The 17,543-nt window shown below is 37.4% G+C and overlaps 1 protein-coding gene across 1 annotated transcript in view; it reads right to left on the bottom strand.

The window, feature by feature from the left end:
• Nucleotides 1-17,543, bottom strand: part of LOC119740798 (cleavage stimulation factor subunit 3-like) — a 30,642-nt gene that overhangs the window by 12,230 nt on the left and 869 nt on the right. The window contains exons 2-7 of the mRNA XM_038216225.1: nucleotides 14,677-14,778; nucleotides 13,014-13,109; nucleotides 3,367-3,399; nucleotides 1,881-2,080; nucleotides 1,067-1,193; nucleotides 112-189 (exon numbers count right to left, since the gene is read on the bottom strand). Coding sequence (XP_038072153.1) covers nucleotides 112-189; nucleotides 1,067-1,193; nucleotides 1,881-2,080; nucleotides 3,367-3,399; nucleotides 13,014-13,109; nucleotides 14,677-14,778 — 636 coding nt within the window. The remainder of the gene's footprint in view (nucleotides 1-111; nucleotides 190-1,066; nucleotides 1,194-1,880; nucleotides 2,081-3,366; nucleotides 3,400-13,013; nucleotides 13,110-14,676; nucleotides 14,779-17,543) is intronic.

Genomic DNA, 17,543 nt, shown 5'->3' with positions numbered 1-17,543 from the left:
GCCACAGAAACAGTTACAAGAAAGAAACACAAAGTCACTCAGCACCTTGCAGCAGTTTAAAAAAAAAAAATTTCTTGTGCACCAAAAGTATTGAGCAAGATTATTGGTTACCTTGGCAACCCTTCTGGCATTCATGTAGCTGCGGCTTCTGTCGTCAATCATTTTCTTGGCAATGATAGGGTTGATTCCCTGAAACAAAAAAGGATCAAACATTGAACGTTTGGATGTTTCAATAGTGTGATCTTGTTCTCCTTTACGTCTGAAGATTTGGGACAATGATTTGCCTGCGATAACAATTTTCCGGAGGACCTGAGCCCACGCCCTCAGAAGGTTTTTGTGTACAAACCTCATGTGAAATGCAGAGAAAAAGTTACTCTAAATGGGAACAAAAGAAGGGTCCATAGAAGCAAATTAAAACCAGACTGTGGGCGTGTTCATCTACTCAAACCGTGGACAAAAAGTTCCAGAGAACAAAAAAGAACAATATCGTCCACGCTTCCCAGAATACGTCTGCGATTGGGGTCGTGTACAAAACCTACGGGAGTCTTCCTAAAAAGAGTACAAACAAAAGAGGGACAACAGGACGTCCACGATCGACGGTGTGAACACGTTTGCATGTGTGTGTGTTCCATTGTACAGTAAATAGAAGTTTCATTGTAAAGTCACACTAGTTACCATACAGATGACGAGCATTTATGTAGGTACAGACAAAAGAGGGACAATAGGATGTCCACGATCTACGGTGTGAACACGTTTGCGGTGTGTGTGTTCCATTGTACAGTAAATAGAAGTTTCATTGTATAGTCACACTAGTTACCATACAGATGACGAGCATTTATGTAGGTACAGACAAAAGAGGGACAATAGGATGTCCATGATCGACATTGTGAACACGTTTGCGTGTGTGTGTGTTCCATTGTACAGTAAATAGAAGTTTCATTGTATAGTCACACTAGTTACCATACAGATGACAAGCATTTATTTAGGCGTTATACAAAACAAATACCAACTTTCATTATTTGTACACAAGCAAAGATATGAAGAGAGTTATTGGATCAACACCTACATTTTCATATGTACAGTAATCCTTCCAGAAAACCTCAATGTTGACCATGGGGTTGACTACGCCTCGTTGATACACCCTACGCACTGCTGTGATCCGCTGGTTCTCTGCATAGGAACCCTTAGCCTCCCTGAAAAATGTAAGACCCAAAAATCAATAAATCAGAAATTCATTAAATAAGTGATTAGCACTCTATTAGCAAAGACATTGACAAATTTGGTAAACTGAAGTTCCTGTACTTTATGTCTAAAACTGATGATTGATTGGATTGGGCTCAGTCAGGGATTATGTTACTATTGTCCTTGGGCAAGGGACTTCGCAGCAATTGCTCCTAAACACACAGGAAGTTGGGAGTGCTGTTTCAATGGCCCCTGACCAGTATTATTTTATCATTTTCTTCAAAGAGTGCTATGGTTCACTGTTGATGATGGTCAAAGTAACAATTGTATTGGGTCAGAAATGGGATCAATAGTAACTTGTTAACTCCATCAAGACAAAGAGGCCTGTATTACGACCATCTACTTGGGTTGCCAAGATATTTGCTGTGAACTCACAATACACAATGGTCTTACATGATGGTCTAACCAACAAAATCTCTGTAGCAAAAGGTTTGAATTGTTTCCGATTGGCCTGCCCACTTACGGTAGCTCTGTGTACTTTTCTTACAAAAATGCTTGTGACCGACTTTGACCTAGCTGCTCTGGTCAACTGATCAACGTCATGATCTGATTGGTCAATGGGCATTGGTTGATTGACAGGCCAGAAAGGTCTACTGCTTGAATGTTCTGGCATTTGAAAACAACTTCTATCAACTTACGCTCCCTTGAGGTATGTGACATAATCGGCCCAGATCTGGTAGGAGAATATATCCATGCCCATCTTGTCCAGAGCAAAGTCGTAAGCCTGAGCCATCTTCTCACGGTAAGACGCCAGACCTCCTTTCGTCTCCTTCACATAGGACAGGTAACACTTCCACAGGTCGATGTTGAGGACCTTCATCAAGCATCGCTGAAATAACTGTGGGGTGGGTAGGGTGCAAGGGGAAATAATGAAGCCTTACTACATGTTTTAATAAATTTCTTGTCATTGATTGATTGATTGGCAGGTGGAGAGGTTGATTGCGGTACCTGCTGCTGTATCAGGTTCGAACCAGCCAGCTAACCCCAGCTAGCTCTATTGTTGCAGTAGGCTGGTCGTAGGTTCAAGTCCCATCTCAGTAAGCTTTGCGACTTTATCCTTACAAGCCCACCCACAGCATGGAGTATACAGTGTTTTCAAACTAATATTAAAATTTTATCTTCCGAATGCAAGAATTCCATCTTGTAAAATATTGGGTTTGGCATTCAGTTACTTTATTTTTAGAACAAAGTTGAAAACAACTTGTTAAATAATTTATTAGAGAAACTTATAACTTGCTAAATATTTGGCTTCAGGCGTAAAGCATTGCTTTTCATCCTGGTTATTTTAAAAATCCATAGTGATAAGAAGAAAAGTCAACACACTATAACAACCGGTCTCAAAAATAAGTTTATTTAGTACAGTTTTTCCACAGAAATCTTCAAATGAAATTCAATGACTTTTCAAGGAAAAAAATAGAGCTTTCAATGACAAATTCCTGCACTGTTATGGCATCTTAGGAGCCCATTACAATACACTGGACGGTCATCGCAAGGAGAGAAGGGACGCCACTCCCAACAAGCACAGAGCATACATATTCATAAAGGGGAAGTATACAGTAGTAAACTGGAATGTTAACTGCAAGACTGTCATAGCCAAATAGTATGTATCATCACGTAAGGGTTGTACAGGATTCCATGACTTTTTTCAAGATTTTTTCTTGGAATATCAACTTTCTTTGACTCCTTGTAAAGTAACAAAATCCCAAGATTTTTCCCTGACCTCCCATGACATCTGCAGCTTGCAATCCCAGAATTGTCCACGGCTCTGGGAACCCTGCTACATGTGTAGTCTTTTAACACTTAACAACATGTTGAGAGTGTCTTTCTGTTTGTAAAAAGGCAAGTTAGAGTTTTTGACATTGTTATCTCTCTGACCATTTAAAAAAAATATAGCAGCATGAATATTTTGCATATGATATTCAACCACTGGAATTGACTTCATCTTCAATCGTTAATAACTTCAGTGCTTTTTTCCCCAGATAATTATGGTAAGTTCATTTATGCTATTGTTCAAAAGAATGTCTTAATTCGCAATGGATATGAGCCAACAATGCACTATCAAGGTCAACAATGCACTATCAAGATTAGAAAAATAAAGTAAACTGAAGTAATTTAAAAACTCACCTTTTCTACTTTTTCATAGTTCTTGCTTTTGATCTGAAAAGAAGATTTAGTCAGGACACAACCGGGGTTAAACAAATGAACAATACACAATAACCATTCCACAGATCTTGTTTATTACAAACAGGCGTGTGTTACACTATTAAATACAATATACACTGAAGAATCCTTTTGAAGGATAGTCGTTTATTTTGGAGAATCATGTTTTTTTGTCTCACTTTATCCAAATCGCTAACTTGATTTACTAAATTCTCCAAAATCAACCGTTTTGTAGAAATCCATTGGTGCAATTTCCAATGTGTGAACATCAGACATCAAGGAGCATCAATCCCTATGTGAAGTAAAAGTGACTGGGCTTTACTTTCCTACAATTAGTAAATCTACAGGAGTCCAACGTTTGAGAAAGAATTGCAAAGAGGCCATACACATGCAGATCTGTATTAATTTTCAATTCATAAATACCCAAGACAGTTTACCCATTCGTATTGGTCGAGAACCCATCACATGGGTCTTTTTAAACCGTTGATAAAACACCGGCTAGTCTTAAACACTTTATTCCTGCACCGCTGCGTTCTGCGCCACATTGTGCAGTACGTGCCAAGCTCGCGCCAATCTCCATAAAAGGAGACTTTGAGCACTATGAACCAGGCACATACCATAGACATGACCAGAGGGGTGTTTCACAAAACATGAGGTAACATTTTTCAACAAAACTGTTGGCAAATTGTGAATTTTTGACTGGCTTTGACTTTTGACCGAAGGTGTTTAAGAATGGGAATAAATTTGGCCCCTGCCACTATCCGCGTCCAGGCCCCCAGCTAGTTTAAATATACTTGTTTAAATGTTTAAAACCAGCCAAGTACATACTCAGTCCCTTATTTATTTAGTTTTCCAAGAAGGAGCAATTTCAGATTGGGAGCTTGACTAATTGGCTGATTGAAAATGCGCAGGGTTCCTCTTTGCGTCAACTACGTGTACAAAAAAGAGTAATTAATTTGTTTTTTCTGGACTCAAGCACCAGCAGGGATGACTCGAATGATAAACTAAATATAAACAAACATAAATTATCTTCTTAATTCCTAGAGGTTTAAGCAATCCATTAAAAACAGAATTTCTTTAAAATAAAAAATATCTAAAAAGAAACTTTCAGTACTGTAGAAGATAAAGATGTACAGCCCTACAGTTTCAGTTATCAATGAATTTAAGACTGCTCCACGCAAAATTCTTTTTTTTTTCAGAGTAAATGACTTTAGATAATTTGCAGAAAAATACAGTATACCAAATGAAATTATCACTAAATACAGAACGGTCCTAACAACTTTATAATAATATGCAAGCAAACAAAAAGATTCCCCCTCTCATGAATATTAATGCAATTTCTTAACTTCCAGCCAATCAGAGTGCAGTATACTTATTCAACATTTCAGATCACATTACTTTAGCCAATAAAGGCACATTATACCAAAACGCTTCACTGATTGGCTGATTATTTATTGTCAATTTAGGATAGTGCTTTCGCACAACTGTCCAGGATACGAGTCGCACAGGGCTTGTGGAAAGTGGTTTCCCCGAGAGGTAAAGCCCCTGTAAGCTCAGATAATGTGCTTTGCCATGTTTAATTCTTACGAATAAGGGCAAAGGTGGGAGGCACTTTTCACATGCAAGTTGGAGGAAATATACGGTATGAAAAGGTGCCCTCAGGAATAACCTCCAGCAATTCCTGAACATATGTTTATCCAGTGTTTTCCTCTTGGAACCAGTTTCTAGTACAGCACATTGCCAAAATGTGACATGGCCTTTAACCATGGCCCGATTTCATTGCGCTGCTGAACAGTTAGCAGAAAAGTTGTGCTAACTATAGCAGAAAACTGTGGCGTGAATGTGCTAGCCGTTGCGTGTGCATGGAGATTTCTATTGTTACATCACTGACTTAAGCAACATTTTCCTCTGGCATTTTGCCGTGCTTACTGCTTACGATCTCCATGAAATAGATGGAGGCTCTGTTAGCAGAAAACTGTGTGCTTAGCAGCACCAAGAAATTGCGCCCTGCTGCAGCTGCTGCTCCTATATTAAAGTTAAGGCAGATTTAAATGACTGAGGATTCATGAAAACCAGGAATAAGTCACAGGCAAATTTTTTTATCTGTTCAATTTCCCTTTTGTATGGTTTCCCCTGCTCAAGTACAGCACTTCCAATAAAAAATCGAAAGACACTTGCCATGGCAGACTTAGAAAACTAACAAACAAATAAACAAACCAAAATAGTTTGGAAAGAATATGCCATGAAGAAAGCAAATCAGCTCCCCTGAAATGTTCATTTATCTCTTTTTCTGATGGAAGTACTGTATTTTTTCATAAAGAGTAAATACTGAAAACAGAAAACATAGGTTTCCCCTTCAAGAAAAGGGGCCAAGCTTTTGACTCACCACTCAAATTGGAAGAGGCACAAATATAACTTGGAATGGACTGAAATGCTTGCATGTTAATGTTTTGTGTCGACCCTCCTCCCCCAAGAAAATAAATGGAAAATGAAAATACACCCCCCCCCCCAAAAAAAAACAAAACAAGGCTAAAGTGGCATTCAAATAAATGTCTCAATATCAGGATAAGCTATCAAATAATATATTTTCCAACTACATGTACAAAAATGAAGCCATTGAATATTCTAGAGAAAACAAAACAAAAACACTTCAGTCGCGCCAAACCAGAAGTCAACAGTTTTGACCCAAATAGATTTTGGTTTCAGAAAGGTGAACTTCTTGTGTTAATGCTCCGTTGGCCAGACTTTTAAAGGGAATATACATCATTTGCTTTTGCTGTAATTTTCAGAAATGGATGGAATTGGGGGGTTGGAAATATATAGCAAATATAGTTACAATTACTTTTTTGAGGTTTTGGGTTCGAAAATGCTATAAAAACCAAGAATATATTGGGGAATTGTAAGGTCAGGGAACCAGTCTAGCTGGCTTGTACCCGTTCATAGGTGTGTAATCGATTGCAAACAAGTGCGATGGTCAACTGGGGCCAGTATTTGAAAAAAAGCCAGTTTTTTCCAACGCTGATCGGCCAATCAGCGTTGGAAATTCATACAAAAATACCACTTTTCTTGAAAATGACAGTATACCAGGTGCCATGATTTTACAGGATGCTTTAGACTGTCATTCACTAACAGTCCAGCAAGGTATTTCAAAATGATTTGGTAGTTTTATTTTTTGATGTTTGCAAATGTTGTATTTTCCCTTTAAGTCAACTAAATGACTGCAAAAATTGATCTTTCGACAGCTTGTGCATGTACAGTCAGTGAGCAGTGTACAGAAAAGTGCCTTTGTTTATTTGCAGCGTGTATATATAACACGCTTGCTAAAATTAATATTCATGAATCAGAGACTGCATTTGTGAAATTAATTTTCCTGACAATGAGTCTTTAAAAGAAACATTTTTTTTTCAAAACTGAAGTTGCAAATGCTTCAGCTTAATTGTTAAATTGAGAGTTTCCACATTTTTAGGCCCTATTTTGAGAAATATCAGAACGGAAATATTGCCATTGTCGAGAATTTAAGGTCAGCAAAAACTGTCATTTTTCTATATAAATCAAAGTTGGGCAGAACAGAATTACAGTTTAATGACAAGCTTTATTATTAAACTCGCCTAATTCGGTTTGGCGCAGACTGGGTGTTATTTCCTTGACACAAGTACAAATGTTTCTGAAGGTCTATAGAGGAGTCTAAGATTCAAGGGCAAACTTTCCACACCATACCATTTCTAAATTATTACTCACAATTCAGCAACCCCTTCTTTAGGTCTTGAAATTGTACCATATTATTGTCTCTAACAAACAATTCATGTTTTTTTATTTGGGCATCTGCAACCCTCCAAAAAGTAAAGTTTTCATTTAGGCCAAAAAAAAAAGTCTTCGGTTTCCGGTATGGAGCTTGGCCAAAAAGTGGTGCGGCTACGCGGCTTTAAAAAAAATTTTCTTACTTTTTTTTCTCTTCAAATGTCGGCTGATGACTGCAAATGGTGCCCGACTAAATTCAGTGCAAAATATATGGGAGCCAAGAGAGGCCACATAAAGCTTATACTTGATCGTAACCCCATCTAAAAAGTACACGTCAAAATTGTGCAGCAGCAGGATTCCAGTCAAACCAGTGAGTTTGGCAGTTTTGAGACATCATCTTACATTGAATTAAAAAAAAAACAAATTTGCTGACGCACATGGCTACAGCGACACGTGTGCATACTAGAAACCGCAGACTTTTTTTGTTTGGCCTTATGGTTGCCTTTGCGAAACTATCACCCAAGACCAGACATTATTGTCGGGTGGCTGTGATTCAAAATTTGGAAAGTAATTATTCCTAAACTACTTGCGGGCAGTGTCCCTTCAAAAAGTGAACAAAAAAGCAATTAAAAATAAAATTTACAATGACACTTGAAAACAGTATGGGAAAGGAACTTTATGGAATGAGTAAACCAGGCATGCAACTGGTAAGTCACAAAAAAAGAGGAAATTCGAATCTTTCCAAGACTTTGTAGTGTTTTCTATTTTCAATGACACACATGGGAGGTCAAAAAAGAGGAAATCAGCTGATCCGAGGGAAAGTTGCATGCCTGGTAAACACTTTCATCTTTACCCCCAGAGTTACTCTCTGTGCATGGACAAAATCTAGTTTGGTTTATTATTGGTGGAAGTTAATACTGGGCTGCGCCCAAAATGGACGAATCTCTCCATGGTACAGCCATTTTCCTAAATGTTCACAAATGTTAAAAATTTAAGCAGCCGCCCAAAAATCCCCTATTCGGATCGACACAGCCATAAGCCACATCTAAATGACTTGGCTACGGCTGGCACAACACACGTGTCTATGGAGGTGGCTACAGCCAAGCCACAGCCAAGTATGTAATTCGGACGTGGCTTTGGACTCTGCTGATAATGCCCCTTGAATGAATTATGCACAATGAATCACCCTCGACGTTTACACACAAGTCAAAAATAACAACACCTATTTGAGACAAAGATTCCTTTTGAAACCGTTTTAATATGTGAAAATATGGATTTCATTGAAAAACAGTACATTAAGGCAATCAACACAATCTGTGGGAGGAAAAAGTAAACATGATTTACTTGGAGTTAGTAAATAATCATCATAAGTTACTGAAGAATATTAATCTTTATGCAGAAGAGTCTGTTTCAGTTGCTTTTAGTTTTGCAAACTTGTGCCAAATATCTTCAACATATGAAATGTGTCCTTACTTTTCTGAGCAACAGATAATGAATACAATATCAAACAATTTCAATACATATTTCTCCAAAGTTCCCTATCTTAGTCATGTTCAAATAACTTCCCTTTTCAAATGCAAATGTCACACTAGTAAATCTACGTGAATTATCTCAGCAATTAAAGCACAAACGCCTGTTAACAAGTGCCTTTTGCAAAATAACCAACAAAAGCAGATGAAGCATGATCATGAACACAACTTTGTTCTTTATTTTGTTCATGTGCTAATGTGCTTCATATTGTTAATAGTAACAATATAAAAGAATGTGTTCCAAGCAAGAACACATCTGAAAAAAAAAAAAAAAATCCTTAAAACACTTTTCTCTTGGACTCTATTACCCCCCCCCCAAAAAAATAATGTGCCAACGCTTTGAGAACTAATAATAAAACTAATGTTTTTATCCAACAAGTGATAACAGAATCTTGTTCAGGAACATGTTTGGTTACTGTTTAGTTTTTGTTTGCTTCTTGATTTATCAATTTATTGGCGAGTATGTATGTACAGTGTGTCCCCCAAAAAATGCTCCACTCTCCTTTTTTTACAAATTCAAGCAAACCTGAATGCATAAATGTTCTTATTATGCATGGTAAGAATGCTATGTGTCTTGGTTGTTATCTACCAAAAAATTTGGATCATACTATCAATCCACTAGGGACAGAAATGCTTAAATATGAACTCGCCTCCATTTGCCAACTGCGCTGGGGACTCAAATCACCAACTTTAAAATGTCGATTTTGTCAAGTGTGCTTTTCGAAAATTCTACTTGGTATCTATTATGAAAGACCAGTCATCAGTTGTTGTCAAGCATACAAGAGAAAACCAACCAACCATGGCATTGTCCATTTATTGGACTTTGACTAAAAATACCTATTTGTAAATCAACCACATGTAACAATTGTGAACAATCAGCCATAGGTGAACAATTGTGGGAAAGATTTTTTTTTTTGCATTTTGTGTGTTTGCTTTTCAGGACATCTTATCTTTGGTACCTACATGTACTTTCTAATCCATTGCAACCACACAGAACACACTTGCACTTTCGTACTCTCTCTCTGTCTCGCTCTCTGGTTAGTTAATGATGTTATCTCACTGTAATTATAACCAATGTCTGAACAGCAAACTAGTGCTAGGCTTTTAAGCCCACAACTAAAGCTTTGAAGTGTTGAATTTTTTTTTTTTGAAACTCATGAGATGCCTCATTAAGACCAATTTTTTTTTCATTTGATTTGTCGTTCCTTGATTTCTACTTCATTCAGTTTCTTCTCATTTGCCAGAAAACCACAGGTGAGCAATTCATACTGCATGAGCTTAACATTCATCATAATTCAGAGAACCAATGATTTTCCGTGTTGAATTTGTGACGACTCTATTTTTTGTTGAGTTTCAAACACTAGCGGGAGTAGGGAGTTATTTTTTTTTTATTGAAAACTCTTCACCTTGACACCTTCAACAAGTGTCTCATGGATGATGCCAACATGGTGGGACTGGACCTCTACTAGTTTCACTGAACATAACATTTTGGAACTATGACATCCTGTCTTTTTGAATTTCACAAACAATGCCAAGAATTCATCTTTTGGTTCAATTTTTTATGGCATGAAGATTTTCAAAACCTTCAAAACTATTTGCCTCTGAAGGTGGCCACGCTATAAATGCTGAAATATCAGGCATCTGATAATTTGTGATTTGTATATTTCAGGTCAACCCAGTCAGTTAGCAGTTTGCAGCAGTTTGATTCATTTTCAACCTTCAAAACTAGTCCCACTCTTTGTTTTAAAATCATTGGTTAAGCTCACTTTAATGTGCTCCAACTCAGTATAATTTAGTAGATGCATGTAGTGTATGCTTTATAGAAAATGAAACAAAAACTTGAGTCTTTGGGACTTTTCAAGGATATGGTAGGTTCATTAAACTGCACTTTCTCATTAGTTTTTTGGGAATAATACAACTTAGACCCAACCTACTGTTGACACATACATGCATCTACAAGCCAGGACTGTTTATACTCTACACATCCATTCACTCTAAGCAACAGTCAACAGACAAAAAATATTAGTTTTTCACAAATGCTTTGAGAGGAACGACCACTCTGGGAATTTTTTTGTATTAACCTATATTAAATTATAAAATATACATTTATCCATCATTCATAAATACCTCAGACAGTTTAGCTATTCCTATTGGTCGAGAGCCCGTCACGTGGCTGGTCTTAAACGGATGATAAAGACATGGCTAGCTGGTCTTAAACACTTTTCCAGTGTCACAATAAAATGTGGACTCCTAAAAATCCAGTGCCTCTTACCGTTTCATTGGTTGAACGTTCACAATCCTCACGTAGGCATGCGCAACACTACATGCGAGTCAGAATTTTATAGTTCTAAATTCAAAACGCAACGCCCCAGGTGCGTTCTGCGTGACATCGCGCAGAACATGCTACGCGCGCGTCAATCTCCATAAAAGGGTTGTTTACATCTTACTCGCCAGCTGAACACTCCATTATTTTGCTAGAGGGATGTTTCAAAAAGCATGAAGTGAACTTGTTGAACAAAATCGGGATTTTTTGAACGAATTATTTGATTTTTTTTACGGATAAGGTATTTATGAATGGGAATAAATATGTGCTCGGTCGGTATTTATCACTCTGTTTAATACCGCTTAGAGTCTGGGTGCTGATAATTACCCTCGCCTCCGGCTCGGGTAATTATCAGCACCCAGACTCTAAGCGGTATTAAACGAGTGACAAAAACCTCTCGAGCACACATTTATTCCCTTAGGAAAACGCTGTAGCTGAAGCGTCGAATGCAAGCATTTCTGTGTATATGAATGAATTTTGTCTGCCAACTCGAGGCCAAATCAGAAAAAAAATATTTGCTGCCCTCATGACAGGATTGTGATAAATGTAGGGGGAGGGCGCTTAATTAGGGAACATAAATCATCAGGGAATTTTTACTTATTTTGCTGATTGATTGCCACAAAAAATGTTGATCCCATACACACGTGAAAAGAATTTTCCCAGCATGGCCTTTCATCTTTCAGCACATGACAAAAGTTGAAAAAAAGTTCATAGTACACGTATATGTATAAAATATCGGGGTTTTTGTATGTATATTTGACTCAACCACAGTTGTATTAATAGACCTAACATGTGTGCATAATGTATTGATATGGCCTTGGGTGTGAAAACAGGCTGCGCAAATTAAAAATATACCGCATGGTCACTTTTTTTATTTTGATGTTTCACAATAAAAAACAATTTATTGAAAAAAAAACGAAATTAAAAAAAAGGTCAGAGGTCATAATTATTGCATTAAGAAAAGTGCTTGAGACTTATGTTAGTATTGCTGAATGTGTCAACTTTAAATATCCTTGGTTTTTCTAAATTCCTAAATTGTCATCTTTCAATGATTGGGCCACTCTGATAAATATGTAGTAATCTACTGAATTTCTCTACAAAACATAATGTAAAAAAAACCCTATTTTTGATTGGTGGTCATGCAAGAATGAGACAAGACACAAGAAACTGGAGGCACGAGGCAAATAACTCCACACCAAGAGTCAGGAACTGACACAGAGTCAAGGCAAGAAATGGACACCAGAGTCAGTCAAAAAATTAATTCATGAGACAAAAAAATATAATTGCTGTCTTCTTCAATGTACTATTTGAGATCACAATCCTGACTGACAAATGTCACTGAACTTTTGATTCTACAAAGCTGCAAAGAAAAGTTTAGTTTCATCAAATGAATTATTTGTCCAAACCCAATTGTACGTTGTATGTGAATAGTTCACAACATTAAATTTTCATGACATAATTGCTGTTTGTGACATTTCAATACCAGAATAATTGATGAAGTTTGATTATACTCCTGGTCATAAAGATAGGTACGTGCAAGAAGTTTACCACTACTTCACAGTGCAAATTTCACATTTGATTTCACGATCATCAACAAGGAAAATGCTTATCTCCAGATGCTAATAAAATATGTGGAAAAAAGTGAAAAAGATCCTTACACTTTCAAATACTTAATTTAAAATGACTGTCTTTGGCAATTGTCAGATCTACATGTTACTCTTTTATCACGCCTAACTCTGGTAAAAAATGAACCAAATAGAAATAATTACTCCATCAGTTACTGACCGAACACTTTTGTTTCATAAACTCTACTTACTTTCGGGGTTGGCATCGATAGATTCTCTGTAACAGCAAACATTGTTAATTTCAAACCAAAAGATATGTTAACTAAATGCATCAATTAAAAAAAAAACCAAAACGGCACATCTGACGAAAATTTGATAAAAAACAATCTGTCACGTTCTGTGATGTGAAAGAATTGAAAAAGAAGAAATAAAAGAGATAACAAACTGTGATATGACCTCTTGTTCAATGTACATCTTCCAGTAGCGTCCGGAATTGGTGAAGGAGGAGATGAGGAGTTCGTAGAGAGGCCGTGCTTTATCCACTGGCTGGCTCTGTGAAATGGATTTCCAAAGGAAAAACAATGAGTTTAAATCATACTTTGAATCACTGGATAGCAGGATACTGGATAGTTGGACAGCAGTCTTAAAGACCGGTTCATAAATACCTGAGACAATTTACCCATTCTTATCAATCAAGAACCTGTCACGTGGGTGGTTTTAACCTGCTGGTAAAACACCGCTGCATTCTGCGCCACATCGCGCAGTACGCGCCAAATTCTATATTTTCGACTCTCATTATAAAGAGCACTTTTATAAAGAGGTTCTGCTTATAAAGAGCAAATTCTGAGGTCCCAAATCTCAGGTTCTCTTTGTGTTTCTTTGTTTCACTGTCCTTTTATAACAACATTCCTGTTATAAAGAGGTAATTTGGCTAGTCCCATCAACCTTGTTATAACGAGAGTCGACTGTATTAAAAAAGGAGATTTCTAGCACTATGCGCGCGAGGCAGATACATGTACCATAGACATGGCCTGAGGGATGTTTCACAAAACATGAAGTTACATTGTGGAACCAAATCGTTGGAAATCTGTGAATTCTTTTACTACTTTTGACTGAAAAGTATTTATGAATGGGAATAAATATGTGATTGGCAGGTATTAACCCTAACCGCCCTGAATCCGGACCTTGTGTTGTTTTTGCTCAGCCATGCATAATTTAAGGGGCTGGATTATGCTTGAAATCCTCTGTACTGCTCCAGGATGTCACTGACCAAGCCGTTATCCTCTCCCGCCCCCATTCTATGAACTCAAATAAGACCGGTTCATACTACATGTACACAGAAATGCGAGTAAAAAGTGAATATGACAAAACTCTCCCCTGAGCTGCTATCTGTACATTTGTTGCAAGTCTGTATTGTAAATAATGCGACATCATATTTGCATTTGCTCTCACTCTGGGTATGAATAAGGGACTCAATATGTCACATTTCAGACCTTGACTCATTCACTGGGGAAAAAACTGCATTTTTCTTTCTGCATTTTTGCTCAATTTATCCAGTGATGCTATTTTGAGCCACTATATTGGCCTGCTGCTTGTCATGGAGCTCTACTTGTAAAGTGTCAACAAAACTTCCATTGCTTTTAGCTATCCTCAGATTACGCCCCCAAAAAGTCTCCGGTTTCTGGTATGGGCTTGCCCCAAAAGTGGTGCAGTGATGCAGCTTTTTCTTCTTTTTTTAAATTTGTTTTTCTTCAAATGTCGGGTGATGACTGCAAATGGTGCCCAACTAAATTTAGTGCAAAATGTATGGGAGCACAGAGAGGCCACATCAAGCTTAAACTCGATCGTAACCCCATCCAAAAACACGTTAAAATTGTGCAGTAGCAGGATTCTAGTCAAACCAGTTAGTTTGGCGGTTTTGAGACATCCTCTTACATTGAAAAAAAAAAAAAAAGTTTTCATTTTGCCAACACTCATGGCTACGGCGACGCGCGCGCATACCAGAAATTGGAGACTTTTTTGGGGGCCTTAAAATACTCTAAATAAATATAAATACTGACAATTCCACCCCTTTTTAAATCTTTTTTTTTTTACTTTACTTTAAATAATCTTGACTCACCTGTGCTTCTCTGAGTAGAATCCCCCATGCCTCCGTGTCATGCTTGTACATCTCAATTTTCTTCTGTGCTTTCTTCACCTTTTCAGGGATATATCCCCAGCCCTGAAGATGATAAACACATCAAATATTAAAAAATACTGACTATGTTATGATTTTGTAATTTTTCTCCACTTGATGTGAATATCATTCTCCTACTTTGGAAACATTTCCTCAAATTTGCCCGATTTGTGCAAGTAATGATCCTGACCTACATGTAGGCCTACTTGCAGCTTTTGGCCGGTTCTCTTGCACGCTGACATTGTTGAAATTTGGCAAAACTGAGAACATGAATGATTTTCAGATGCAGAAAAACATCTTTCAGCAAGAAATGTTTCAAAGCACTTCACTCTGAAAACCAGACATCCAGCATCTGAGCAATGTCAACACTCACACGCGTAGCAAGATGAATTTCTAAATACTATTGCAGTCTATACATGTTCCATCTAATGTGGAAGTATGGCCCCAGACCTTGATCTCGATAGTGGCCACAATGAATATGTGTGAGAGCAGTGAATGCTCAAACAATGGCAAATTGTTGAGTTATGGGCCCCTCTTTCTTATTGGTCCTCAACTATATTCATCATTCCAAAATGACTTCTGCAACCCAAAACAGTCTTCTATTAATTCTAATGACCATTTTTTCTTTGCGATTTTGAATATTTATCTTTCAATCGAGATGAGGTATGTCAATTGGGAATCTAAGTTGGAATAATATAGGGAAAATGGACCATTTTGAAAGGCCTACAAAGAGTCCCATTTTTTAGGGACTCAAGTTATAATCTAGTTTCTACAACATAGTTCTATATGTCAAATTCCTGATGAGCATTGGACCTGGAGTTACTCAAGCTAGGGCTAACGTAACTTCAGCTAATTTTAATACAACTTTACAAGTTTGGATTTTGTCGGAATCTGCAAATTAACTCTCCTGTGGTTTGACCATTCAAAACACCTCAAAATCTGAGTTCTGGCAAATTGGAGGACAAAAAATGCAGGACCTTTTAAAATCCTCCAGAATTAATTGTTACTGCACTACCACACCTTTCAATTCCTTTCGAAAGGTATTGAAAGGCAACTTACTGAATTTACCCACAGAGTTGCTTCACCTTCCGAAACCTTTCGAAAAGTTTCAAAGTTCCAGCACTATTTCACCTTTCAAAACCCTTTAGTCAGGCAAATTTAAAATGTTTTGAAAGGTCTGATAATTCTCTGCCAACTGCACTGGGCATGGCAGGGTTAAAGGAAAAATGAATTTAAACAGGGATTTTTTTAGACGCTCAAATGCGTATGTTTGATTATTTTGCATAAAAAGTGCAGAAATAAATAGTAGGCCTACGATTGAAATGCTCAAAACTCACATTTTCCAGAAAAGGCCCTATGTCTTTATTCATGCTTATTTCAATGAACATATGGCAGACGACTACATGTAGTCCCACTAACTGGGGCGCTAGAACTCCTTTTTTGAGCGTCCCACTAAGGAAAAATTCTCAATGTTGCAATTTCTAAAGTTCACCACAAAAGTTGCCAAAAATCACGCAAAATACTCGACAAAAAACCTTTAAAAGCACCTACTGACTTCTCCACATGTCAAAGACGAAGTAAGGCAAAGTAAAAAAAAAACCAAGTTTCTCGTCCCCGCCCCTTCCTTTTTGGAGGCCGCCTGGATTTTTTTATTATTTTTTATTTTTGAAAAATGTAGTAGAAAAACACCGAAAAAGTCTACAAATTCATCGGAAAATAAATACCAATACCAATACAACTCTAAATGACACTGTAAATATGTTCAGTTCTCTTGTCCAACTTGTCTTTCATCTTTAAAAGTGTCTTTGAACAGTGGAACACCAACGGTTGCAGGAAATTTTGAAAAGGCGGTCATCTTGAAAAAAATAAAAAATAAAAAGCCTCGCTTCCTCCCTTTTTTCAAAAACCCCGGACGAGAAACTATTTTTTTTGGTAATCCTTACTTTTAGGACACCTCTATTTTTTACAAGTTCTGTTCAAAACTGACTTTTGCAGATGACTGTCCAGTACCAAAGTGACTTTTGCAGGCTAAAGCAGTCTTTTTTCTTCATATAAACTCCTGTTAGTTGTAGTTTTGAAAGCACTTTCGAAGAAAATGTGACTTTCATACCTTTTTTCGCAGTCACACGTGCATGTTGTAGTTCTCACACGCGTGAAAGCCCTACATAATGAAAGCCCGATGCTGATTGGCTGCCAAAAAAATTAATTAGTCTGGTTCCCAGACCAAAAGATTCTGACTACTCCTGAATCTTTTGGTCTGGGAACCAGACTAAAAATAAATAAGTTCGTCTGGTTCTCAGACCAAAATATTCTGACTATTCCTGAATCTTTTGGTCTGGGAACCAGACTAGAATAAATAAGATGTTTATTTTTTATCAGCCAATCAGCATCGAGCTTTAATTGCATCGAGCTTTCACGTTTGCCATCTTGGTTTTTGAGTCTGTTTTCTGGTTGTCATCGTCGTCTTTTACCCCTGAATTTCCCTCATAAATCAAAGCCCTGCCCTCTTTCCACAAAATTAAACCTGCTGATATTCAAGAAGGTGTCATTGCCAATTGTTCAGATGTGCCAAGAAGTATCAGAATGTCAATTTTCAGTGTCATTTAGTCAACTGTTTTGGTGAGTCTTTCCTTTCTTATGTAGGAACACGAACAGGGTCCTAAAAGTAAGGATTACCTTTTTTTTTTTTACTCGGCCTAATGGGGCATCAATGAAGCAGGGGACATGACCTTGACCTGCTGTCGATAAACAAACTCTGTGTGCGGCCCCATATCATGCTGGGTATACGATCTGGACGTGGAGTTGTTTAT

Source organism: Patiria miniata, unplaced genomic scaffold, assembly GCF_015706575.1.
Source record: "Patiria miniata isolate m_02_andy unplaced genomic scaffold, ASM1570657v1 HiC_scaffold_5, whole genome shotgun sequence".
NCBI classification, from domain to species: Eukaryota; Metazoa; Echinodermata; class Asteroidea; order Valvatida; family Asterinidae; genus Patiria; species Patiria miniata.
This window is presented reverse-complemented; position numbering and strand designations above follow the sequence as displayed.